This window comes from Dermacentor albipictus, unplaced genomic scaffold, assembly GCF_038994185.2.
Source record: "Dermacentor albipictus isolate Rhodes 1998 colony unplaced genomic scaffold, USDA_Dalb.pri_finalv2 scaffold_16, whole genome shotgun sequence".
Taxonomy (NCBI): Eukaryota; Metazoa; Arthropoda; class Arachnida; order Ixodida; family Ixodidae; genus Dermacentor; species Dermacentor albipictus.
Window position 1 is genome coordinate 7,693,707 of NW_027225570.1, and position 27,872 is coordinate 7,721,578.

General features: G+C 48.3%; 2 protein-coding genes across 2 annotated transcripts; one reads left to right on the forward strand and one right to left on the reverse strand.

Moving 5' to 3' along the window:
* Positions 1-399: 399 nt before the first annotated feature.
* LOC135901700 (trichohyalin-like) lies at positions 400-4,803 on the reverse strand. The gene is made up of 6 exons (XM_070528992.1): positions 4,771-4,803; positions 4,495-4,732; positions 3,928-3,987; positions 1,722-3,816; positions 1,325-1,583; positions 400-780 (listed from the first exon to the last, which is right to left on the reverse strand). The coding sequence occupies exons 1-6, from the start codon at positions 4,801-4,803 to the stop codon at positions 400-402; spliced, it is 3,066 nt and encodes a 1,021-aa protein (XP_070385093.1).
* A 19-nt stretch (positions 4,804-4,822) lies between these two features.
* On the forward strand, positions 4,823-5,272 carry LOC139051944 (NADH-ubiquinone oxidoreductase chain 2-like). Its single transcript, XM_070528993.1, has one exon. The coding sequence runs from the start codon at positions 4,823-4,825 to the stop codon at positions 5,270-5,272; it is 450 nt and encodes a 149-aa protein (XP_070385094.1).
* Positions 5,273-27,872: the final 22,600 nt, after the last annotated feature.

Consider the following 27,872-nt stretch of genomic DNA (forward strand, 5'->3'; position numbering starts at 1 on the left):
GCAGCAGCTTTTGTTTCCTCACGAGTCGTGAGCGGTGGCACCTCCCAGCAGACAAAGGTGGTAAAGCAAATACGTCACGCAGAGTTCCGGTCCACTCCGCCGATTTTGGCGGAGCATCTTTTTTGCTCCACGGACCGACTCCCGCTCTGAATCCCCTCCGACTCTCTCATTGGAACACCTTACTCCTGCCCTCACTCTGCCATTGGAACAAACTTGATCCGAAACGAGCAGAAAAACTTGCTCCGACTCCGCCATTGCAATTCAACATTACTGTGTGATCCGCCGCGGAGCGTTATTGCGCTCCGCTGGCAGATTCGGATTTGTGAAACCCGAGCGCTCACTCGAGGGTTTCGGCGGCCGCTCCAGATAGACCAGTGAAATACGCCATTAAATCAACTCTCACTCTTTTCCTCGACTGGCGCATTCAACCGACTCTGGAACAATGCAGCAGTCTTTACTCGAGCTATGCAACTCGCGCTCCAGGGAACTGCCCTCTACTGCATTGCCCAGCTCACGCTGTGCATCGGCACACAACTCGTCGATCTCGATCACTGTCTCACGCGCACAGTCCGAATGATTCCCAACTAAATCATCGCTTTCTTGGCTACCTAGACTGGCGGACAGCTGCACCGATCCCTGAACCATGCAGTTGTCTTCCATTGAGCTACGCAGCTCACAATCCTGCGAACTGCCCTCAACTGCATCGTCCAGCTGGTACTTCCCTTCGGCACGCCGATCTGACTCGACATGGGTGCTCGCGTCTGCCGGGTCAGCAGTACTCTGTTCATCATTAACGACCTCGTTAACATTACATGCGACGCACAGCGGGGTGACTGTGCCAATTCATTCACAGCTGGCCTAGCTGTCTCTACAGTGCTCTGTTGGCACAGCACCTCATCACTCTCACTACGGCCTTTAATGGCCTCTGTTGCCACTAAGGCATCGTTAGCAGCTAGCCCTTTCCGTTCACCTTGAATGTTCTGCAGATTTCGCAGGCAATACTTCTTTCGTTGGCTTTTGGCGAAAATCCGCAAGATACTTCCTCATTCTTTTGCACTGTACTTCCTACAGAATTTTCAGACAGCCGTTGTCTTTGCGCCTTTAACTGCCGAAAATCTTGTATCTGTTTTTTACATTGCTGCCATCTCTTTCTCGTGCTTTGGTCACGCTCACGCTCACGTTCCTGACGTTCACACTCACTCTCAAGTTCTTGACGCTCACGATCCCGTTCATTCTCACGTTCCTGATGCTCACGCTCACTCTCAAGTTCTTGACGCTCGCGCTACCGTCCATTCCCACGTTCCTGACGCTCACGCTCACGTACCTGACGCTCACACTCACTTTCAAGTTCCTGACGCTCACGCTCCCGTCCATTCCCACGTTCCTGACGCTCACGCTCACGTACCTGACGCTCACACTCACTCTCAAGTTCCTGACGCTCACGCTCCCGTTCATTCTCACGTTCATGACGCTCACGCTCACGTTCCTGACGCTCACACTCACTCTCAAGTTCTTGACGCTCACGCTCCCGTCCATTCTCACGTTCCTGACGCTTACGCTCACGTTCCTGACGCTCACACGCACTCTAAAGTTCTCGACGCTCCCGCTCCCGCTTATTCTCACGTTCCTGAAGCTCACACTCACGTTCCTCACGCCCACACTCATTCTCAAGTTCTTGACGCTAACGCTCCCGTTCATTCTCACGTTCCTGACGCTCACACTCACTCTCAAGTTCTTGACGCTCACGCTTCCGTTCATTCTCACGTTCCTGACGCTCACTCTCACGTTCCTGACGCTCACACTCACTCTCAAGTTCTTGACGCTCACGCTCCTTTTCATTCCCACGTTCCTGACGCTCACGCTCACGTTCCTGATGCTCACACTCACTCTCAAGTTCTTGACGCTCACGCTCCCATTCATTCTCATGTTCCTGACGCTCACGCTCATGTTTCTGATGCTCACACTCACTCTCAAGTTCTTGACGCTCACGCTCCCGTTCATTTTCACGTTCCTTATGCTCACGCTCACGTTCCTGACGCTCACACTCACTCTCAAAATCTTGATGCTCACACTCCCATTCATTCTCCCGTTCCTGACGCTCACGCTCACGTTCCTGACGATCACACTCGCTATCAAGCTCTTGACGCTCGCTCCCATTCATCCTCACGTTCCTGACGCTCACACTCGCTCTTAAGTTCTTGACGCTCACGCTCCCGTTCATTCTCACGTTCCTTACGTTCACGCTCACTCTCATGTTCTGGACACTCATGTTCCTGACGCTCGCGCTCACATTCCTGACGCTCACACTCCCATTCATCCTCACGTTCATTACGCTCACGCTCACGTACCTGACGCTCACACTCGCTCTCATGTTCTTGACGCCCATGTTCCTGACGCTCACACTCACTATCAAGTGCTTGACACTCACGCTCCCGTTCATTCTCACGATCCTGACGCTCACACTCACTATCAAGTTCTTGACGCTCACGCTCACGTTCCTGACACTCACACTCACCATCAAGTGCTTGACGCTCACGTTGCCGTTCATTCTCACGTCCCTGATGGTCACGCTCCTAAAGCTCACACTCACTCTCAAGTTCTTGACGCTCACGCTCCCATTCATTCTCACGTACCTGACGCTCACACTCCTGTTCATTCTCGTGTTCCTGATGCTCAAGCTCACTCTCAAGTTCTTGAAGCTGACGCTACCGTTCATTCTCACGTTCATGACACTTACACTCACTCTCAAGTTCTTGACGCTCACGCTCCCTTTCATTCTCACGTTCCTGACGTTTACACTCACTCTCATGTTCTTGACGCTCACGTTCCTGACACTCACACTCACTATCAATTTCTTGACGCTCACGCTCCCGTTCATTCTCATGTTCTTGATGCTCACGCTCACGCTCCTGACATTCACACTCACTGTCAAGTTCTTGACGCTCACAGTCCCAGTCATTCTCACGTTCCTGACGCTCACGCTCACGTTCCTGACGCTCACACTCACTCTCAAGTTCTTGACGCTCACGCTCCCGTTCATTCTCACATTCCTGACGCTCACGCTCACGTTCCTGACGCTCACACTCACTATGAAGTGCCTAACGCTCGCGCTGCCATTCATTCTCACGTTCCTTACGCTCACGCTCACGTACCTCACGCTCACACTCACTCTCATGTTCCTGACGCCCATGTTCCTGACGCTCACACTCCCGTTCATTCTCACGATCCTGACGCTCACGCTCACGCTCCTGACGCTCACACTCACTCTCAAGTTCTTGACGCTCACGCTCCCTTTCATTCTCACGTTCCTGACGTTTACACTCATCTCAAGTTCTTGATGCTCACGTTCCTGACACTCGCACTCACTATCAAGTTCTTGACGCTCACGCTCCCATTCAATCTCATGTTCTTGATGCTCATGCTCCTGATGTTCACACTCACTGTCAAGTTCTTGACGCTCACGCTCCCGTTCATTCTCACGTTCCTTACGCTCACGCTCACGCACCTGACGCTCACACTCACTCTCATGTTCTTGACGCCGATGTTCCTGACGCTCACACTCACTATCAAGTGCTTGACACTCACGCTCCCGTTCATTCTCACGATCCTGACGCTCACGCTCACTATCAAGTTCTTGACGCTCACGCTCACGTTCCTGACACTCACACTCACCATCAAGTGCTTGACGCTCACGCTCCCGTTCATTCTCACGTTCGTGATGCTCACGCTCCTGAAGCTCACACTCACTCTCAAGTTCTTGACGCTCACGCTCCCATTCATTCTCACGTACCTGATGCTCACACTCACTCTCAAGTTCTTGACGCTCACACTCCCGTTCATTCTCGTGTTCCTGACGCTCACGCTCACTCTGAAGTTCATGAAGCTGACGCTACCGCTCATTCTCACGTTCATGACACTCACACTCACTGTCAAGTTCTTGACGCTCACGCTCCCGTTCATTCTCACGTTCCTGACGCTCACGCTCACGTTCCTGACGCTCACAGTCACTCTCAAGTTCTTGACGCTCATGCTCCCGTTTATTCTCACATTCCTGATGCTCACGCTCACGTTCCTGACGCTTACACTCACTCTCAAGTTCTTGACGCTCACGCTCCTTTTCATTCTCACGTTTCTGATGTTCACGCTCAGGTTCCTGACGCTTACACTCACTCTCAAGTTCTTGACGCGCACGCTCCCATTCATTCTCACGTTTCTGACGCTCATGTACCTGATGCTCACACTCACTATCAAGTTCTTGACGCTCACGCTCCCGTTCATCCTCACGTTCCTGACGCTCACACTCACTCTCAAGTTCTTGACGCTCACGCTCCCGTTCATTCTCACGTTCCTTACGTTCACGCTCACGTTCCTAACGCTCACCCTCACTCTCATGTTGACGCTCATGTTCCTGACGCTCACGCTCACATTCCTGACGCCCACACTCACTCTCACGTTCGTGACTCTCACAATCCCATTCATTCTCACGTTCCTGATGCTCACGCTCACGTTCCTGACGCTCACACTCACTATCAAGTTCTTGACGCTCACGCTCCCGTTCATTCTCATGTTCTTGATGCTCACGCTCACGTTCCTGACGTTCACACTCACTCTCAAGTTCTTGACGCTCACGCTCCCGTTCATTCTCACGTTTCTGACGTTCACGCTCACGTTCCTCACGCTCACACTCACTCTCAAGTTCTTGACGCTCACGCTCCCGTTCATTCTCACGTTTCTGACGTTCACGCTCACGTTCCTGACGCTCACACTCACTCTCAAGTTCTTGACGCGCACGCTCCCATTCATTCTCACGTTTCTGATGCTCATGTACCTGATGCTCACACTCACTATCAAGTTGTTGGCGCTCACACTCCCGTTCATTCTCACGTTCCTGACGCTCACACTCACTATCAAGTTCTTGACGCTCAAGCTCCCGTTCATTCTCACGTTCCTGACGCTAACGCTCACGTTCCTTACGCTCACACTCACTATCAAGTGCTTGACGCTCACGCTCCCGTTCATTCTCACGTTCCTGATGCTCACGTTCCTGACGCTCACACTCACTCTCAAGTTCTTCATGCTCACGCTCCCATTCAATCTCACGTTCCTGACGCTCACACTCACTCTGAAGTTCTTGACGCTCACGCTACCGTTCATTGTCATGTTCCTGACGCTCACGCTCACGTTCCTGACGCTCACACTCACTCTCAAGTTCTTGAAGCTGACGCTCCCGTTCATTCTCACGTTCATGACACTTAAGGTACGGACACACTAGCGTCAAAACGCGCGCGGCGCGCCGCCGGCGGCGCGCCGCGTGCCGCGGAACCGGTTTGGTCTGCCGCGCAGAGGATGGGTCCAGGACCCATTTTCGGCGGCTTGCCGCGTGCCGCGAACCAATGAGAGACGTCCGGGCTTTCTCCTAAGCGCCACCTCTTGGCTACTGCCGAAGTTACTTCCAGCGGCGGCGGCGCAACAACGATCGATGACCGAGCGCTCCGTGCATCCACGTGCTCGTGTGCATCCACGGTGAAAAATGAATTTGAACCGGCAGAATATGATGAAGCAATTTCTAGAGACTGTTCGCTTGTTCTCCTTTCTATATGATAAAACCCATCCGGATTATAAAGACAAGGACGCCAAAATGAACCGGTGGGTGATCATCGGCAAAACATTCGATCTGACTGGTGAGTTGTTTTCATTCTTTATCTGAGCTTCCGCTGAATGTTCACGTCGGCAGGAATGTGCGGGAGTGAGCACAATTGTTTAGAGTGCTCTAGCGGTGTGCTGCGGAGCAAAACATTCGCTTGCCCCTCGACGTCTCGGTAGCGCCAGCAGGGGTGCACCCAAAACCTTCGTCTGCGTGCCTTTTGCGCGCGCCGCCGTCGCAACAGCAGAGAACACACAATGACCAAAACGCTCATCGTCGTCAGAACATCGTCGTCTGCATCTGCCATTGCAGGAATCAACGCGATCGGCGCGGTAGATGACGAGGGACGAGGAGCTGGCCTGCTCCGAGCAAGGAAAAAGCGCGCGACAACGGCGATGTCGCGCCTATGCTCGCGCAGTTCGAGACAAGGCGAGATCAGCGCTGTCACGTGACTCGGCGGCGGCCGCCGCGCACACAACCGATGTGGCCTCTCTGCCGTGCGGCGTGCAGCGCGCGTTTTGACGCTAGTGTGTCCGTACCTTTACACTCACTCTCAAGTTCTTGACGCTCACGCTCCCTTTCCTTCTCACGTTCCTGACGTTTACACTCACTCTCAAGTTCTTGACGCTCACGTTCCTGACGCTCACACTCACTATCAAGTTCTTGACGCTCACGCTCCCATTCATTCTCATGTTCTTGATGCCCACGCTCACGTTCCTGACGTTCACACTCACTGTCAAGTTCATGACGCTCACGCTCCCGTTCATTCTCACGTTCCGTACGCTCACACTCACTCTCAAGTTCTTGACTCTCACGCTCCCCTTTATTCTCACATTCCTGACGCTCATGCTCACGTTCTTGACGCTCAAACTCACTATCAAGTTCTTGACGCTCACACTCCCCTTCATTTTTACGTTCCTGACCCTCACGCTCACGTTCCTGACGCTCATACTCACTCTCAAGTTCTTGACGCTCACGCTCCCGTTCATTCTCACGTTGCTGACGCTCACGTTCCTGACGCTCATACTCACTCTCATGTTCTTGACTCTCACGCTCCCATTCATTCTCACGTTCTTGACGCTCACGCTCACGTGTTGCTTATATCACCTCCCAAGCAATGTCAATGCTTTCATAATCACTGCCGCTATCTTGAATTGCCTTTATGATAACTGGCTTTTTCATCTGTTCGTCCGCCTCAAATCCCAACTTGTTGCACAACAAGTCTGACCTCATCAACCTTCTAAGATCTATGGCTGCTGTCCCGACTGGTGGTTAGAACTGTTTTCCTTAAATAATTTGTGCAAACACACAATATCGAAAGGGAAAAACCATGCGCTCACTTACGGATCACTTACCACGCCATCTGGTTCATCGGTTCCCAATTCCTCAGCACTCCTTGAGTCGAAGGCTCGTCCTTCTTCACTGTTCCCAATTCCTCAGCACTTCCTTAGACGAAGGTTCATCCTTATCGCTGCAACCAGTTATCGGATCTTGCCGTTGAGTACGGGAGTACGCCGACATTGAGGAGGATTTTGAGATGAAACTGCAGGCTTATTTACTATATTTACAGTAATAACACAAAGTAGTTAACAGATATAAAGGCATTGATGGCAGGCAGCAAATCGGATGCTGCGGCCCGTGGCAAGAAGCCAGAAAGAGATGAATGAATGAAGGAATACTTGTCTCTGCTCTCTGTTTCGCTTTTAACCCCTTCGGTGTCTCGGGGTCACGTCATTTTCGGCCAATCGTCAAGCGCGCTCAGGTGTCGTCATTTTCCTCCAATGGTAGGCGCCCGCGCAAGTGCCGTCACAATCGGCTCAGGGGGGTGGCTCCAAGGGCTCCATTGTCAGAGGGGTGACTTGCCACGGCGTTGCCTCTTGCAAGTGCTCAGCGGGGCGAGACGGATTGTTTCCGAGCGACCTTACCGAGCTGCAAACCGTGCCAGGCTCCGAGCACGAATTGGGGGTTGCCAACCTGTCTGACAGGTCCGGGAACGTGTTAGACGCGCTTCTGCGCACCTTAATTGGGTGCGACGGCGACTCGATGTGGTCTGGTGAACTCGAGTGATGCCAGGAAAAAGGTCCGTATCTAACACCACATACTCTCGCACGCAAAGCGTTCAACTTTGCCTGTTGTGCGCCAGATGGCGCTCACTATTTTCCAGCTTTTGCAACAGGGAGATACGAGAAGCGATCGCCGAACGACAGAAAGCATCCCGAGAGCACAGGCTGGCAAAGAAGGCGCAGTTGCTGCAGGATGAAGTAGCCAGTAAATGGGAAGTATTCCGGGAGAAAAAGTCTATGGTTCAAATACTGGTGCAAAGACCTGTTTTAATGGATTTTATTGAGGAATGTTTTCCTTCAATGACTACAAATTGAGTACGGTATAGTAAGTACGACTTGATTAATTTGTGCGCGATGCCTCTTATGCCATGGTGATAAAGTTTTTGAAACAGAATATCATGATTAATGAGGTCGAAGGCTTTTGAAAAGTCTAAAAAAGCTCAAGTACCGTATTTCTGTACTCGAAATTTTCTAGAATGAATTCATTTTGGGCCAGTAGTGCGAGTTCTGTAGATTTGTTTCTCCGACAACCATACTGCGCAGAACTGCTGAAGTTGAAGCGGTCAATGAAAGAGGTCAGGCGTTTCAAAATTTTCTCCAAGCTTTTGGAAAATACAGGCAGAACTGATACAGTTCGGAAGTTGGACATGTCATTTCTATTACCCTTTTTATATACAACTGTTACATTAACTATCTGCATATTTCGAGGGCAAAAACCCGTAGATAAACACATATTAAAGATGTAGGTAAGACAGGGTGCCAGTATATCAATTACATATTTTACTGGTTTCGTTTGAATACTGTCCGCATCAGCGGCTTCGCTATTGCTGAGAGTTAGAAATTTAGCTACAAGCTTCCCATCCGAAACTGGCTCTAGAAATATGGTTTGGTTAATTCGATCATTCATATATCTTAGGTCAGCGCTGCTCGTGGTAGCGTCACCAACTGATAGGAAGAAGTTGTTAAATGCATTAGCTAGCTCAGCTCAAATGCTCATGCGCTCAGCTCATGTGCTCAAATGAACTCCCTAAAACTAAACATTAATAAAACTAAGGCTGTATTATTTCACCCCCGCCACACATATGTCCAGTTACCCACCATTTCGTTAAATAACTCTAAATTGAGGTGGTAAAAAGCGTCAAATCACTGGGCGTGTATTTTTCACAAAACATGACACGGGATGATCACGTGAACTACATTACTAACAAATTGTCTAGGACAATCGGCATTATGCGCCGTCACTGTTACAATTTTCCTACCTCTGTTAACATACTCATATATAACTCTTTATTTTCTTCTCTATTGAATTACGCATTTCTTGTATGGTCAACAACAACTTCAAACATTAGCAAACTTTCCGTCTTGCAAAAAGTGCTCTATGCCTAGCCTGTAAAGTGTCATATCGCTACCACAGTGCAGACTTGTTTAAGAAGCACCACGTCATTCAGGTTCCATCAATGTATGATTACATGCTATGCCGTTTATATAAACTCGGTTTGCTGAAAAATAATGATGCCATGACAAACCTAGCAAGGCTACAGAAACACTTCCTTGCTTATAATGTGCGCCATCCTGAAGTGTGGTAGGTCGCCAAATGTAGAACCAATTACGGAAATCAAATGTTAAAATTTCAATTGCCTACACTTCTAAACCACATAATATAAGAAAGAAAATGGCTGTGGCTTAGCTAAGGTTAAGCCCAGGATGCGAAGCATACTAGCCTTTATTTTAGTTGTTGAACCACTGTTTAGCCTGGTGAACTGCTGTTCCTTGGCTATATTTGGTTCGGCTAGACGAAGAAACTACTCATATGCAGGCGAGCGCACGAGCTGAGACCCGGCTATGTAGCTACGCGGCCGCAAGCGAGCGCACGAGTTGAGCCTCCGCTTTTGCAGTTGTTATGACGTCATATGGTAGCTACGCGGCCACGCGCGGCGCAGCAAGGAAGAGCGTGGTTGTGCGACTAGTATGCTTCGCATAATATGATTGACGTACCTTGTGCATCACCAAAACAACTCCGTTTAATGTTTGTATAATGATGTCTTACGATGACTTCCTATTTCTTTTAATACTGTATAATCCCCTTTACAAGTGACGTTTTATGTCTCCTGTAAGTGTTTTCCTCTGAGTAGGTTGGACTCCCTTAGCCGCACGCTTTTATGCTTCCCAGTGTGATGGGGGTCTGGGCTCCTCAAGCTGTTTTTACAGCTTTTACCTGTCCTCCTCGTAGCTTTTTCATGTTGCGGAATAAACTTCAATTCAATTCAAAAGATAAAACGTGAAAGTGAACGTTAAAAGAGTTTACTGTTGGGATAGTTGGTCGTCCTTATTTGAAGTAGTAACTTAGCGCGGATAAAACCACGGAAACATGAAAGACGGGCAAGGACAGCGCTTGTTCTTGTCCGTCTTGATTCCGTGGAATTATCCGCGCTAATTTGCTACTTCAAAAGAATGTGAACTTTGGTTGGAAGAAATACGTGAGAAAAAGAAGGCCGCACCTAGAATATTTTGGAACCACATAACATTATTAGGCAGGTAGTCAACAACAATACAATATATCCTAGACGAAGACGGAAACAGACTGGAAGATGAAGTGGCAATCACATACGAAAAATGGCAGCCGAATATTTCCAAGGAAATGACGAGGTTGTATTTGAAGAAGAAAAACAAGAAAGAGACCCAGGTGGAAAAGGAGCTGGTGCTGACAAATGTCAACTTGAAGAAAGCCAAAGAGAAAATTCCTAAGCGCACAGCCACAGGGCTGGAAGAGGTTCCCGTTAGACTAGGACCAAAAAGTAAGGAAGCTCTGGTAAAAGCAGTGAAAAAAACTTTAAAAGAAAGACGAAAAATTGGAGGACGCTTAAGCTTCGCCTTCAAGAGTGGAACGCGACAGCGTTGCCATCGACCCGCCAAGGGGTGTAAGACAATGCGCTACGGCGCAGGGATCACTTACGAGGCGCCCCGCATCGGACTTTGCGCCCACCTATCACATGGAGAGCGTCGAGCAACGCAGCGTTCGGCGCGGCAACGAAACGTGCGCCTGAGCAAACGGAACGAACCAAAGAACTCGGTGTCCCTGAGGGGGAAACGATCTACGCCAGCCAAACGTCGTGATCGGCACGGGCAGAGAGATAGATAGATAGTAATCTAAAGAAAGGAACGGTGCTTGATTCTGCAACCTGCGTGGGAGCACGGCGAAGCGTCGTCAGGGGAGAGGGAGTTGGGGGAGAGGGAACCAGACCGCGCACAGCCCCAATGTGCGTATGGCGCGCCACCTGTCGGGGCAGCGCCGTACATTGAGAGGAGGGGGTCTTCTGTGTTTGCTGCAAGATGGCTCTGCGTGTGCAGTAAGCGCAGAAATGTAGCGGAAACGCACTTCGCTATCGTGTAAATGCGACTTCTGTAAGTTACAGGCTAATTAATTACCGATATACACTGCAGTATAACTTTCTACGGCACGTTTTTAAGGCAACACCGCGTTCACTAGACGCGCGTTTGTACCGCTTTCAAGCATCGAACTCGTGGCTGAGTGGTAGCGTCTCCGTCTCGCACTCCGGAGACCCTGGTTCGATTCCCACCCAGCCCATCTTGGAAGTTGCTTTTTATTTATGAAGTGCCTGCCGTGATTTATCGCTCACGGTCAACTCCGCGGACGCCGACGCCGACGACACCGGCTTTTCTGCGACATGAGCTCCTTAACGCTATCGCGTTAATAACAGACAGTTGGTGGCAAAGTAAAATGAATTTAAGTTATAAAGGTAAGGGGGAGAGAGAGAATTCACTCGTATAGACCATTGACCATTACATCGGTAATGTAAAGGCTAGCAATGCAGGCAATCAAATAAAAGCTTCAAACTTGGGCAGAGTATAATGGCATTTTGGGAAAACTTCAGAATGACTTCAGAATAGGTAGGCGTTTAGATGATAACTTATTTGTCTTTACTCATTGTATTGAAATATCAAAAGTAGAAAGCAGACCGTTGAATGTTGCCTTTTTGGATATTACAGGAGCCTATGACAACGTAGACAGTAACATTTTGTGGGATATTCTGGAACGGGAAGGCTTAGGGTGACGATTGTCCACAGCTTTTGCGAGAGATTCACCTAGAAAAAAGCGTTTGTGCATGAATGGGAAGGGATGAGGAGCGAGGAGAAGTTGATATCAACAAGGGTCTGAGGCAGGGGTGCCCTCTATCCCCGCTGCTGTTTATGATGTACATGGTGAGGATGGAGAGGGTGCTAGAAGGTAATAACACCGGGTTTAATCTCTCATACAAACAGGCGAGTACAGTAGTAGAGCAGCAACTCCCAGGTTTATTTTATGCGGACGACATTGTGTTCCTAGCTAATTAGTAAGGTGATTTGCAACGTCTGGCTAATATCTGTGGACAGGAAGGCAACAATTTAGGTTTGAAATTTAGTGTTAGAAAATCAGGTGTTATGGTATTCAATGAAAACAGTGAACAGACAGTGGAAATACAGGGCCAAGAAATACCTCGGGTAACAGAATATAAATACCATGGTATATGGGGAAACGAATGCAATATGTATATGGAAACACATGAAAAAACAATAAGAGTGAAGGGGAAGAGAAATGCTGCCATAATGAAGCACAGAGCGCTATGCGGATACAATAGGTACGATGTGCGCCCAGGTATATGGAAAGGTGTAATGGTTCCAGAACTTCCAGGTGGGCTCGGTGGCTGTGCTCCCCGCACAAGTCACTAATCCGGTCGTATTAACGCGATAGCGTTAAGGAGCTCGTGTCGCAGAAAAGCCGGTGTCGTCGGCGTCGGTGTCGGCGTCGGCGGCGTTGACCGTGAGCAATAAATCACGGCAGGCGCTTCATAAATCAAAAGCAACTTCCAAGATTGGCCCGGTGGGAATCGAACCCGGGTCTCCGGAGTGTGAGACGGAGACGCTACCACTCAGCCACGAGTTCGATGCTTCCAAGCGGTGCAAACGCGCCTCTAGTGAATGCGGTGTTGCCTTCGAAACGAGCCGTGGAAAGCTATACTGCGGTGTATATCGGTAATTATGAACATGTAACGTACAGAAGTCACAATTACACGAGTTGCGAAGTGCGTTTCCGCTGCATTTCTTCTGCGCTTTCCGCACACGCAGAGCCATCTTGCGGCAAACACAGAAGACCCCCTCCTCTCAATGTACGGCGCTGCCCCGACAGGAAGCGCGCCGCGCGCGCATTGGGACCGCTGCCAGGCGCGTCGCGGGACTCCCTCTCCCCTGACGACGCTTCGCCGTGCTCCCGGTTTAGATTACTATCTATCTCTCTGCCCGTGCCGATCACGACGTTTGGCTGGCGTAGATCGTTTCCCCTCCGAGACACCGAGTTCTTTGGTTCGTTTCGTTCGCTCAGGCGCACGTTTCGTTGCCGCGCCGAACGCTGCGTTGCTCGACGCTCACCGCGTGATAGGTGGGTGCTAAGTCCGACGCGGGGCGCATCGTAAGTGATTGCTGTGCCGTAGCGCATTGTCTTATACCACTTGGCGGGTCGACGGGAACGCTGTCGCGTCCCACTCTTGAAGGCGAAGCTTAAGCGTCCTCCAATTTTTTCATCATGCAGGTGTTTGCCGTCGCTGCCAACGCGCTCTTTGCTGTCCTCCTCGCCCTTTGCCCCGCTACTGTGCCGGCTACAGCACCGAAATGCTGTTATAACGGCACCTTATTCCTGCTTCCGCCCGACATCAACGCTTCATCCTGTCCGACAACGCCACTACCCGGTTTTTTATTCCTGGATGCTCAATGGAAAGCCGCATAACCACAGTCATCACCCGCCGATATAACAGCGCTACAACCAACTTCGCCGCTCTGTGGTTTCGGTGGCTGTGCTCCCGCACAAGTCACTAATCCTGTGGTATTCATCATGCAGGTTGGTAACAAGTATTCACGGTTTGCGCAAAAAAAAACTAGAAACTATTTCTTAGTGCAGCTGCCGAGCCCGCAGTGCTGCGTTTTTCTTGTAGCTGATTGCGGCAATGTTTTGCGTGCCTTGCTTCTTTTCGCAGGTGGTGTCGAATCTAACCCAGGCCCTAACACTATCGACGATGTGCGCGCTGAACTAAAATATATATCCGCCGGTCAAACCAAGCTAATTTTCGAAATACAAGACCTCAAAACTCATATCAATTCCACTGAAGTTGCCATAGCCGGCTTGACTAAGCGAATGACCAATCTGGAGGCCTATTTCTGAGCTTTTTCAGATCTTCAAACCGATTTCGAAGCAATTAAATCGGAGAGTGCTGGGATTGCTCGACATTTAGACATTCTAGATGCGCGAGTTGAGGACGCAGAAAATCGTTCGTGCCGCAATAATGTTATATTCTATGGCATTCCCGATACTAACCCATCCGAAAATTTTGCAGTCTCTGAGGAAACAGTCACCAACCATTGCTGTCAGAACTTGAGTATAACAATTAACCATGAGAACATTTAACGCACCCATCGCCTTGGGCGTTAAGAATCTAACCACATTCGTACAATCATCGTCAAGTTTACTTAATCTATGATTAAAGACACCATATTATCGAATGGTCATAAGTTTAAGGAAACAAACTTCAGCGTCGGCGAAGACTTTTCCCTCAAAATACGTAATGCGCGAAAGCACCTAGTCGCGTTCGCTAAAGCAAGGTCAACAAAGTTTGCACGGAATTTTGCGACATTACATATTGGCCCCAAGCGCTACGTGTTCGATGAAACCACGCAAACAGTCAAGGAAATAGTAACTGGTTCTTCACAATCAGATTAACAATCAACTCTTTGTGAACCGTCTGCAAACCATGCCAAGAACGCTCCTTTATCGAGCTTCTCGCTCTCCGTTATATACACTAACATTCGTAGTTTCATTCCTAAGCGTGAAATTATTTCTAGCCTTGTTTCGTCAACAAGCAGCAACCTACTTATACTAACTGAGACTTGGCTGAGCAGTGAGACGACCGACAACGAAATACTGACTCATCCACCAAACGTTCATGTTTTTCGGAAATACCGTAAAGATTCACGAGGAGGGGGCGTACTCATTGCCGCCAGCCAAGATTTATCATGTTCCTTAATACAAGATTCATCTGACCTCGAAGTGTTGTGGCTAATCTTTCACGCAGTATCTAATACAGTTTTACTAGGCGTTTGTTATAGGCCGCCATATAGTAGCTAGGATTTTTCCCGTCAGCTTAATAACGTACTAAGTCAACTGTGCACAAAGCATCCTAATTCACATATCTTCCTCTTCGGCGATTATAATTTTCCGAATATTGACTGGCATAACCCGCCCGCACCTATAGCTAACAATAGAGAAACAAGGAAATTCCTAGATTTTTGCAATAACCTCATCCTTACTCAGGTAATACTTGAACCTACCCGCGTAACACAAAACTGTGCAAATATTTTATATCTCTTATTAACCAATAACCCAGACAGCGTTCCGAGCATTACAAAGCTACCTGAAATAAGCGACCAGAAAGTAATTCACGCTAACCTTCTCCTTACGCCATACCGGCGCCGCAAATACCATAAAACGAACCGTGTTTATGACAAAGGAAATTATACCGCCATAAATAATGAACTTAGCGCGTTTTTTCAAGTCTTCTCGTCACGTTTTCATTCCCGCAGTGTCCAAGAACATTGCTTACTGTTCAAAGACATACTAGAAAGTCTATGTTCATAATTGCTGATATACACCGCAGTATAACTTTCTACGGCTCGTTTCTAAGGCAACACCGCATTCACTAGAGGCGCTTTTGTACCGCTTTGAAGCATCGAACTCGTGGCTGAGTGGTAGCGTCTCCGTCTCACACTCCAGAGACCCTGGTTCGATTCCCACCCAGCCCATCTTGCAAGTTGTTTTTAGAGCGCAGCTCTTCGGCGTCCGTTCCTGGGTTTCGCGTCGTCGTCGGCGTTGTCGTCGGCCTCGTAACCAGCTCCGCCCCCCTTTCATCCCCCCAGCGCTAGCAGCGACCGACTGATACCGCTGGATGCCGCTGACGCCGCTAGAGAGTCAAGATAACGTGACTGCATAGAACACCGTCGCCGCCATGCAGAAAGAGGAGGAAAGGGTTCCCCCCCCCTGTTCTTGTGTGGCGGATAGGGTGCGCTTCAGTTGCCGACGCGCCGGTTATTTCACGTAGGCCCCTGCACGTCGACGAATACGTGACCACCTTCCCACGGCTAGACCTGGTTCTTAGCGCTGCGGAAGCGAGGGTATCATATTGTTTGTGTCGGCATCGGCGGCGTTGTCCCTGAAACCAACTCCGCAGCTGGGGTTGACTCACTATCGGCATCAGTCAGTCACTGCTATCTCTTCCCTCCTCCCTTTATCGTGTTGTCCGCTTGCTGCGCGCGCTTCTGCCCCCATCGTTTGCCGCTGGGTGTACACGCCTCCCCCCTCTTCCTGCGAGTCTCCGGTTGTCAAAGCGCCGGCTCGAACTTAATTCCTTTCTTCGCTCCTCCTCCAATGCAACCCCTGTGCGGTGGCAATCAGAGAGCCAGATCGGTGGCGGCGGATCTGTATATGTGCACCGCCCGAGCCGAAATTGCCGCTGCCGTTCGCCACTGCGAAATTATCTGCCAGTTCTTTCTGAGCCATGAGCGAGACGACCGATGGAAGTCCTCCGTCTGCTGCTGCTGCTGCTGCTGCTAAACGAGCTGCCAGAGCAGAGGCCCGTCGCCGTCAGAATCCAGAGGTGCGTGCCGCCGAAGCAGAAGCTTACCGTCGCCGCCGTCGAGATGATCCAGGAGTACGCGTCGTAGAAGCAGAGGCTAAGCGCCGCCGCCGAGAAGACCCTGCCGTTCGCGCCGCCGAAGCAGAGGCTCATCGCCGCCGTCGAGAGCAACCAGCAGTAAGCGAGGCTGAAGCAGAAGCTCATCGCCGCCGCCGAGAAGACCCTGCAGTTCGCGCCGCCGAAGCGGAGGCTCATCGCCGCCGTCGAGAGCAACCAGCAGTAAGCGAGGCTGAAGCAGAAGCTCGTCGCCGCCGCCGAGAAGACCCTGCCGTTCGCACCGCCGAGGCCTCAATCTATCGAAAAGGTGAAACAGCTTATTTGCTGCGCTCAAATTTCGCATTAGGAAGTAACGTAATCGTCGGTAATTTTTTAATAATGAAGTGCCTGGTGGGATTTATCGCTCACGGCCAACGCCGCCGACACCGACGCCGACGACACCGGCTTTTCTGCGACACGAGCTCCTTAACGCTGTCGCGTTAAAAACAACTGAAGATGCGGCTAGAAGTCGTGCCACGTCCCGGCGAGACTCTTCAACTGCGGAAGAGACCGCTTTGAGTTCTCGAGAGCGTCGGAATGAGACACTGCGTAGCCGTTACCTAGTCGTTTCCTAGCCTAGTCGTTACCTGAACAGTGTGTGTTGTCCTGTCTATACAATGGAGCTAAACCAAATGCTTAACTACAAGCTAACACCACAAGCGTAGCCATGCAGCTCTGCTTTCGCAATTTAACTAGGGTTAACTAGAGCTAAACCACAGGCTATTTTATTAACCCATGAAGTTCGGTCGTTGCGAGCGATGACTGCAGCCTTCAACTGTCGGTGCAGTCGTTCGACCATTCCATTTGCTGAGGGGTGGTATGGAGCTGTGTGGACATGCCGTACACCAAGGATACGTGTCAGTGTTCTGAATATTTCGGACTCAAACTGACAGCCATAGCCCGTAGTAACAATACTGAGGCAGTCGAAGCGAGAGATCCATCCGGCAACGAAATATGAGGATACGGTGGATGCCATGATATCGTGAAGCGGGAATGCCTCGGGCCAGCATGTATAGTGGTCGACACAAGTGAATATGTAGCGCTTTCCGCGCGATGATGGGAGTAGACCGACGATGTCAATGTGCACGTGGTTAAAGCGACAGTCTGGCGAGCGGAAGGTTTGAAGGCGAGATTTGGTGTCGCGTCGTCTTCGCACGTTGGCACTGCAGGCACTCGGAGCCCAGCGGCGCACGTCTTTGTTGACGTCGGACCACACAAAACGAGACGTGATGAGGCGTTGAGTGGCGCGGATGCCAGGGTGGCTTGCCTCGTGCAGCTTAGTGGAGATTTGACGACGATATTCGGACGGCGCAAAAGGGCACGTGCGGCCAGAAAACACATCGCACACAACTGTACGGAGCAGAAGGGCAGCGGCACATCAGACAATGCGAAAGAATGAGAGCTTGCGCGCAAGTCGCGAAGTTCATTTTCACTACGCTGTGCCCCTGCAATTGCCTCGAAGTTCACAGCATCATATGTTGCGACACTTAGGCAGGAAAAAGCGTCGCCAGCAGCGTTGGCGGGGCCTTCGATGTACCTTAGGTATACGGTGAACTCCGAAATGAAACTTACATGCAGAATTTATTTGCCGGGATGTATAAACACTGTGGCTTCCACGGAAAGCGAATATCAGTGGCTTATGGTCGGTGAGCGCGTGGAATACGCTACCTTCCAGCTGATGGCGAAAATGGTGAATTCCGAGGTAGACGGCGAGAAGTTCACGGTCGAACGTGCTGTAGCGAGTTTCGGCTGGCTTTACTTTCTGGGAGAAGAAGGCTAGACGGAACCACGAGTCTTGCTGGAACTGCTGAAGGGCGGCACCAACGGCGTTGGAGGAAGCATCGGTGATCAGCCGCATTGGTGCATTGGGTAAGGGATGCACAAGCATTGTCGCACTGGCCAGAGCATTCTTGGCTTCCTCAAATGGTGCGTCAGCTGCACTTGTGCACTCGAGAGGTGCTGACGGTGCTTTAGTTGGCTTGAGCATGTCGGTCAGCCGTAGGACAATACGAGCCACATTAGGTATAAAGCGACGGTGAAAGTTCAGCAGTTCTAGGAACTCGCGCAACTTTCGAAGTGAAGTTGGACGAGGAAAATTGCGCAGTGCTTGAACTTTGCCGTCCAGGGGCTGGACTCCTTCAGGTGTGATGAGGTGGCCGAAAAATTTGATATTGTTGACGCCGAAAACGCGCTTTGCTGTGGTAATGTTCAAGCTGTGTTCGTGGAGTCATGTAAAAAGCAAACGCAGATGATCGGCATGCTGTTCAGGTGAAGAGCTAGCCACAAGTAAGTCGTTGAGGCAGACGACGACGAAGTGTAGGCCGCGGGTCACCTCACTGATGAATCTTTGGAACGTTTGGGCGGCGTTCCTCAACTCGAATGGCATGCGGACGTACTCAAAGAGGCCGAAAGGTGTCGCAATGGCAGTCTTACGTTTGTCCGATGACTCAACAGGAATGTGGTGGTAAGCTTTGACTAAGTCGATTTTGCTGAATATGGTCGTACCAGATAGTGTGGTGGCGATGTCGTGGATACGGGGAAGTGGATACCGATCAGGCAGAGTGCGCGCGTTCAGTGCACAGTAGTCATCACAGGGGCGCCAATCACCTGGGTCACGGTTCGGAACCATGTGCAGGGACCAGCCGCTTGAAGATGGGTGAATGATGCCAAGTTGCAGCATATGTTCAATTTCACTGCGCGCCGTGGCAAGGCGGTCGCCCGCGAGGCGTAGTGGTTTACTGAACACGGGAGGTCCGGTTGTGACGACGTGGTGCGTGACTGTGTGTTGCAGCGGTAGTTCTAAGTTGCTGGACCTTGTAAGTTCAGTAAAAACAGACAGAATTGAGCCAAACGAGCATGCTTGTAAGTTCAGAGCCGTTTGCACAGGGGTCAACAAAGGTGCGAGGATTCCCTGCACGGACATATTGGTCGTACTGTCCACAAGGCGCTGTCAGCGGATGTGCACGTTCATGCCGAAGTTAAGAAAGTCCGCTCCAAGAATGGCGAAGCGAATATCAGCGACGGTGAATATCCATCGAAATGTGCGGCGCAGTCAAGAGTCGATGGTGCGTGAACGCTGTCCAAATGTGGCAATTGTGGAACTATTTACAGCTTGTAACGACGCAGTCCTTTCAGCGCGTTGTTGGTCGTGACGTGAGGCAGCGATAACGCTTACCTCAGCGCCAGTGTCGACCAGGAAACGACGTCCCGTTATTCTGTCTCATACGTATAGCAGGCGGCTGCGTTTCGCTGTGAGGTCAAGCGAGTCACTCGCCGCCATTAGCAACTCGCGTTCGTATTTTCCTGCGAGCGATAGGGCTTCCGACACTTCTTAGCGCTGGCGCTGAAACGGACATGACACCAGCAGTAGCCGTTTACAGTTGTTTCTAGTGCGGGAACGAGAACGCGAAAGCGCGTTGCCGTGAGAGACATGGGTCGAAGTCCGCACCGCGGCGATGGAGGCAGTGAGCTGCTCAATTTTTTTTCGAGGCTTTCGAGGCGAAAGTGCCACGCTTGGGTATCCGGTGTCACGGAGGTCGCTGCTGCAACCATGGGGTCAGCGATGGATTATTAAAGCGGAAGCTTTACTCGCCGCGAACTTGTGATTTCGCCGTCGCGGTGCTCCGAGGAGGCACATGACGTCACAACGCGCTATTCACCGCGGATATTTCTCTCTCTCTCTCTCACTCCCTAATCACTACAGCGCATGCGCCACTAGTAGCACCGAGTCACAGGTGTTCCGCCGCGGCGCAGCGCCGCGCCTTTCCGCCACCGCCGTTTGGTATGACGTCACAACGCGTTCATCGTCGTTGCGGTCGCCCCCGCTCGCTTCCCCAGCTGCGTCGCATGCCTGATAACATGTCGGAGGATTGAAAAGGAGAGCTCGCGTGCTCCGCAACCACAGTTGAGGCAGCGGTATGGACGGCGACAATTCTGATAAGCAGGAGGAGGCCTGGAATCGACATCGGAACGATATGAAGAGGTAACGAATCGCCCAGGAAACAGACGAACAGTGCGCCGAACGACTTGCAAAACGCCGCCACATAGCTAGACAACCAAACTAACCAGGACTTGCAACCAAGATTAACCAAGGCTAACTATGCTATGCCTTAGCTTTCGCTACGTATATCCTGGCATAGCCGAGCTAAGCCACTGCCAATTTTCTGCAACGCGATCCTCGAGCTCGGCTAGTTTCCAACGGCATGTCGCCTGCAGCAGCCAGGACAGAAAGAAGGTCTTGTGGCAGACGCTGCAGAAATAACTGATGAAGTAGATGATTTTCGGAATCTTGCATGCTGTCGCCAAGTCGCTGGCGCATTTTGTGCAACAGCTGAGGTGGTCGTCGGTCTCGCAGCTCCTCCGTGTTGAGAAATTGGTGCAACCGGCTTCGTTTCGAAACCGTTTTGCGCGTCAGAACAATGGTCTTGAAATGGTCGTATGGGTGGGTTGCGTGTGAAGGCTCAGCACGTCGTCGAATTCGTCCGCAACTTCAGATGGTTGTGTAGAAACTACATGAAGGTATTTCACGTGCTGTGCAGTGATGCGGCGCAAGTCAAAGAGCGCTTCGACTTGAGTAAACCGTACTGCCGAATTCTTCGGCCAAAATGGCGTTAGACGCGCCTGCCCGTTTGAGACTACTTCCATGTCGATGGCGAGGGAATGGTTCTCGTTGCTCAGCGTTGACTGCGGTCGCTGTTGAATACCGTTGTCCGCCGACGTGGGACTTATTTTCGTAGCCATCACGTACGTATGTCCAGGTCACCAAGCTATAGGGGTCGCGATATACGACGCTTATAGACAGCCACGTATATACGAGCGGTGGAACACACGTCAGCACGCAACGAACGCAGAGGTGCAACGTATCTTTATTTCGCGCGTCTTGCGCAACGCGGTGCTGGCGTTGCAATCGGGAGCGCGCTTGGGGCGCGACGCTACAGTTGGCATACTGTCTGGCTTTCAGCTGAAGGTATGACGGTTGTCCGTAAAATAAGCTCCCCAAGGACATCGTGAGGCTTATAGCGCGTTAAAAAAGACAAGGACGTGTGTGTCACGTCTCACCTTCGTCCTTGTCTTTTTTAACGCGCTATAAGCCTCACGATGTCTTACCAACAAGCCCAAATCACTGCTTTACAGCATCTCCCCAAGGAGCCGTAGTCGTGAGGAATGCTGTTCGGTTGGATCCGGCGACACGGGCGTGTAGCTTGGTTCTTCATGGTGCGTCGCGGCCCGGCTGTCCATACCGATCACGAAGTTTGGCTCGCGTAGAACGTTTCTCCCTCCGAGACACCAAGTTCTTTGGTTCGTTCTGCTTGTTCAGGCGTACGTTTCGTCTTTGTGTGACTCAAGAGCATTTCGAGCGAATGAGTGGGTGGTGCGAACGGGGTGCGATAATGCTATCGCATTCCACTCTTGAAGGCGAAGCTTAAGCTTCCTCCAAGTTTTTTTTGTGTATGTGTGTGCAAAAACACAGCGCCGGTGGACATTCATTCCCAACTTGAGTGGGCATGGTGGTACGACAGGGAAAACGGGCTTACGCACGCTTTTCTTCATGGTACAGTTCGTCAGTTTGGCGCCTGCACGGCAGTGCGACTCCGCTGCGGTTCTCCAGCACCGGGGCCCGTCCACCGGCAACGCATCCACTCTGCTGGAAAGCGAGAGCGACTTCGCCTATCTTTCGCCCGTCATACTACCGACAGCCAGACAGCACATGCGCGCATTCGTACATGTGCAGAATGTTCACGACTGCACAGCTGCAACATCGTGTATAGCATTGGGGGCGGAGGACATAAAACCAGGCCCGGCTGCATCCCTTGTCAGTGGGCATGGTGGTACGACAGAGAAACAACGATGGGCTTACGCACGCTTTTCTTCATTGTGCAGGTTAGCAAGTTCCCAGAATTACCTCACGCTTCTTTTGAATCTGATGACCTGTTCCTTGCATGTCGTGCTTCGGTGCCCAAAAGCCTTGGTTGATATTTTCTATTCTTTGCTTTTGTAGTTATGTGGTGACGTTGAGAGCAATCCCGGTTCTAGACGGATCTAGAACGGATCTAGACGAGCGATCTATAAGACTGGAAACCCTGCAGAAATCTATGGCTACGTCAATATCAGACCTAAAAGAAAAACAGGAATTAGTTTGTCAGATGATACCAGATATAAAAGCAAGATTAGAAAATGTTGAACAGCAAACTTCTGCTATTGAGCAAAAGCAGACAGATCTCGACGACGTGCGGGATTGCGTAGCCCGCGCTGAAAAGCACATGCGCGCACTCAAGACTAAACGACGCCGAAGACCGCGCTCCCCGGAATAACTTGTTGTTCTACGATGTTCCTTACTCCACTGATGAAACGTATTCTAAGTCAGAAGAGAAAATGCTGAGAATTTTCGCCGATACTCTAAAAGTAGATATTTCAAGTAACAACATTTCCTGAGCGCACAGAATCGGGCGATTTGCCACAGGGAAAGCAAGACCACTAATAGTGAAATTTGAGACGTACAAATGTAAGCACATAGTCCTTTCCAAGCGCCAAGTGCTAAAGGATGAAAAAAGAAAATATCCGTAAGCGAAGATTACTTCCCAGCAACAAGACACTGCCGCAAAAAGTTGATCGAATTTGGAAAAAACACCAAGTCATTCAAGTTGCATTACAAAAACTTGATTCTCAGTGGAAAAACATGTTTACAATAAAGCTGATAATACTGTAACTGAAATAGAAGCTTTCGATAACGCACATAACGACCTCAGCCCTCGTACTCTTCGCTCTGGACGCGAATTCCCATTGAAATAAATATAGGGGAACGAACGGGGAGGCGGTTCTCGGCTTTGTTCTCGCTCAGTGCCTTTCTCGAACATGCGTAGTCTTCTGCCAAGAAAGGACGAACTGTGTGCCATCATTGATGACTGTGACACTGACATTATTGAGTGAACTGTCTGCCAAGAAAGGACGAACTGTGTGCCATTATTGATGACTGTGACACTGACAATATTGAGTTAACTGGAACTTGGTTGATATCTAAAATAGCCCACTCTGAGTTGTTCTTTTGCAAAAATAAATACGCTGTTTTTCGGAGCGATCGCACCGGGGAAGTATGCGGTGGTGTGCTTCTTGCAATCAGTGACCGATTTGAGGGCTTTTGTTTGACGGTAGTTTCAGATTTAGAAATCATCTGGTGCTGCCTTAAAATAAAATTTTATAAATCTACTAATAGGAATTTGTTACCGATCGCCCTCAACTCCTTCGTCTTTTTGCAATGACGTGTATGACAATTTGAAACAGCTAACAATACGTTATCCTGGAGTGCCAATATATCTAATGGGTGACTTTAATTTTCCAAACATCGTATCGTTCCACATCAATCCGTTTTGTGATCCCTCATCTACTGAATGGAATGAGTTCATTACACTTTGTTCTGACTTCGGATTCTCACAAATGGTCATCTCTCAAACGCGAATAACTCGGCACTCAACCTCACTTCTTGATCTGGTGCTCACATCTTCACCCGACAACGTCTCATCCATAACTCACTTACCTGGTCCCAGTGATCACGACATTTTGCACTTTACGCTTACATTCCCCCCGCAGTATCAATGCAAACAATTAAAGACAATCAGAAACTTCAAAAGAGCCAATTTTCTTGCCATAAACTCCAGCCTATGTGTATTTCTTGACGACTTCTTACCGAAGTTTTTCGAACGATCAGTTGAAAGAAATTGGTGTATGTTCAAGAATAAAATTTTGAAATGAATCCGTCAGCATGTTCCAGTCGAGCGTGTTTATTCTAATAATCAAGCCCTCTGGTGTAACAGGTTCTATAATAATAATAATAATTTTTATTTCCATCGGGATGATGGAGGAGGTTGTGGGTAAAAGGTGCTCGTAAACGGCAGCTTGACAAAGGCCCACAGCCCCCTTCTACAGGGCAACAACAGCAAAGCAGGGAAAGACACACAAAAGTATACATATAATCTCATCGCAATTTAGCAAAGTCAAAAATAACAGGAACATTTCATAAATGAAATAAAAATAGAAACAAAGAAAATAGAACAACAATCAATACAATAAGTACAGAGGGTATAAAGCTGTACAATAAACACAGGATTAAGTATACAGATTATAGGAATACAGGTGGAGTTACTAAGAATGTGTGCAGTGAAGCTGTCGTAATTCACGTTTAGGTATTTTAAGTAGATCAGTCCCAGATTTTTTACAGTTGTTTAATAGAGTTGGAAGTGTGAAGGATAATTTTTCCATTGTGTAATTGGTTCTAGGAGTTGGTACAATACACTCCTCTTTATGACGGGTAGGGTAAAACACAGTGCTCTTTTTCAGTAATGACGACTCGTGCAGAGATGATATTTTAGTTCGCGCTGGAATGCAAGTGCTAGCTTATAACTGCAAAGATTGAATACTGGTATTATGTATGCTTTGGAGAAAAGATATTGTGAGTGACTGTTGTATGGTAGATTAAAAAGTACTCTGAAAAGCTTTTTTGAAGTACAAAGATCTTTTGCGAATTTGTATACGTGGTTGTGCCCCGGACCAAGAAACAGTAATTAAGATGAGAGTAAAAAAGGGAATTATAAAGCAGAATCTTTACTTGATACGGGAGATAAGATCTGTAACGTGAAATATTGCCGACTGCTCGAGCTAACTTAGTTAGAACAGCATCAATGTGAATATCCCATAGCATGCTCTGAGAAAATGTAACACCCAGAATTTTAATATTATTTGTGATTTCTATTGGTGCGTCACCATAACTTAAGCTTACATGAGAATTTAGCTGCCTCGACTTAGGTCTAAATATTACAGCTTTCGTCTTCTTAACATTTATGTTTCGATGGTTTACTATTGACCACGTTTTAAGCTTGGTAAGGAGGAATTCGCGTCATTGTGTAAGATATGGCAATCTGGAGCAGTATAGAAATATAGTAGCGTCGTCGGCATACAAAACATATTTAGGTTTAGTAGAGAGGTTAGTGAGATCATTGATGTAAATGTTAAAAAGAAGCGGACCAAGAATGCTGCCCTGAGGAACACCTTTAACTATGGATTTTAAATCAGAACGATACGTTTCGATTTGAACGAACTGCTGTCAAAAACTGAGATATGATTTGATGAGTTCAAGAAAATGACCTCGGATTCCATAAATTTCCAGTTTCTTCAGCAAAGTTAAGTGGTGAATACAATCAAATGCTTTAGAAAAGTCGACATAAATACCTAGTACAAAGTTCTTTTTTTGGAAATTCGGACAAAATAATTTCTTTCTCTTCCAGCAAAGCTAATTCGGTCGATTTGTTTTTCCTAAATCCATATTGAGCATCTGAAATAAGTTTGTGTAAATCAAAGAAGTAAAAGAGCTGATAATGGATAACTTTCTCCAAGCCTTTGCAAAATATGGGTAAGACGGAGATGGGTCGGTAATTATTCATATCATTGGGATCACCCTTTTTATAGAGCATAGTTACTTTAGCGATTTGCATTCCCTTTGGAAAGCATGCACTTGTTAGGCAAAGGTTAAAATATGGGTTACATATGGACATAAGACATCCAACACATATTTCACCGGACGTGTCTGAATTCCTTCAGCGTCGCAACTTGAACTATTATTTAAAAAAGAAAAAAGTGATGTAACTTGATCCTCTGTTACAGGGCTTAGAAAAGCATACGAATTATTTCTAACAGGCATAAAATTGTAAAAATCTTCAAGTATACCATGATCAGAATAATGAAGTAAATACTCATTAAAGGAATCTGCAAGGGCGCAGCCAGACACTTCACAGTCATTTATTTACAACTGCTCGATTCAAGGTGAAAGTTTCGTGCGTTTAAAAACATTGTTCAACTTTTTCCATGCGAGGACACTTTTCTTTAGGCAACTCTGGAATTCAGAGTAAATGTAACTCGATCTGCTTTTTTTAACCTATTGCTTAATTTATTTCGGCATGCCTTAAATTGCTTTAAGGTATCAGGATCTTTTCTTTTAATAAACTGATGGTAAAGCATATTTTTCTTGTTGATTTTTCGGCGCAGTTCTCGAGTTATCCAAGGTTTGCGGATTTTTTTACCCAGCCTAAAAGGTTTTATTGGAAAATGTCGCTTGGGAACTTGCAGGAACTGGTTCATAAATTTTTCATACCCTTCATCGGCATTTTTTATCTCCATTACCCATGTAAAATCTGACTTCCGTAGTTCAGTCCTGAAGCTGTCTAAATTTGACAGAGTAATAGATTGAAAAAAGATTGGGTGGTCGCCTTTTGCATCCTTCTAAATTGTGCTTCTTTACCATAACAAATATCGGAAGATGGTCGCTAAGGCCATATGATATAGCTTCTGCTGTGATGTCTGTATTATCAAAATTTGTCACAAAAAGGTGTAGCAGTGTTTTATTGTCTTTCGTAATTCGGGTCGGTAGTGTGATTGCATTATCGCAACCATTTGATCTAATAAGCATTGTCATGTTTCTTTGTTCGTTAGTGTTTGCTAACATACCTATATTAAAGTCGCCGGCTGACGTGACAGAGTAACCATTTGCAGAAACTAAATCGAGAAACTGCCCGTAAAACAAAAGAAAGCTTGACACATTTCCATGTGGGGGCCGGTAACAAACAGAAAACACATGCTTATTTACACGAACTGGCAATATTTCAAAATCATCACATAGCACAGAAAATAAAGGAGGCAGTTCACACTTTACATTCGGCTTCATCAATAGCATGACTTCACCACCACGACAATTTTTCCGATTTAAGCAGAAGGATTGATAACATCAAAACCGAAATTATCCTGGTCGTCTTTACACCAAGTTTCAGTTAACATGACAGCGTCTAACAAAAAAGAGAAACTAGAGATAGAACAATGCAGTTCTGCTTCCTTGTTATACGCGCTCAAATAGGAAAAGACACCTTTTTCGCAATGCTAAAAGGACGAAAAAGCGTGCACATTGGCTTGTATATAAGAACGCTGCTACTAACTACTCAATTACGGCTAACAATACTAAGTATACATATTTTATCAAAACTCTGCCATTACTACTAAAAACCAATCCGAAGCGCTTTTGGAGTGTAGTAAAATGGAAACATGAGAATAAGATTGCATTATCACAGCCTGGCAATCAGGTTTCCAGCTTTCTTTGCGCAGACGTCTTGAACACCACGTTTCTGCAATTATTTTCGTTTCCCGCACCTAACAACGACTGTCCCGTCCTTCAGTGCTGTAGCTTTCGTCCTATGACCCTATTATATTTGATGCAACAAGAATTTAAAAAATAATCGAAAATTTGAAAATTACATCTTCCTGCGGTGTCGATGAAATCACCCCCAAATTCTTAATTAGCGCAGTTGAATACTCGTCTATCATATTGCAATATCCATTCTCGCAATCATATAACTCTGG

Coding starts and splice junctions, on each gene's coding strand:
- LOC135901700 (XM_070528992.1), bottom strand. CDS start 4,803: ATGAATGGGAGCGTGCGCGTCAAGAACTTGAGA. Junction 1,584..1,721: donor CGTCAAGAACTTGAGAGTGA/GTGTGAGCGTCA, acceptor AGAACTTTAGAG/TGCGTGTGAGCGTCAGGAAC. Junction 781..1,324: donor AAAGTGAGTGTGAGCGTCAG/GTACGTGAGCGT, acceptor AATGATGAACAG/AGTACTGCTGACCCGGCAGA.
- LOC139051944 (XM_070528993.1), top strand. CDS start 4,823: ATGTACCTGATGCTCACACTCACTATCAAGTTGTTGGCGCTCACACTC.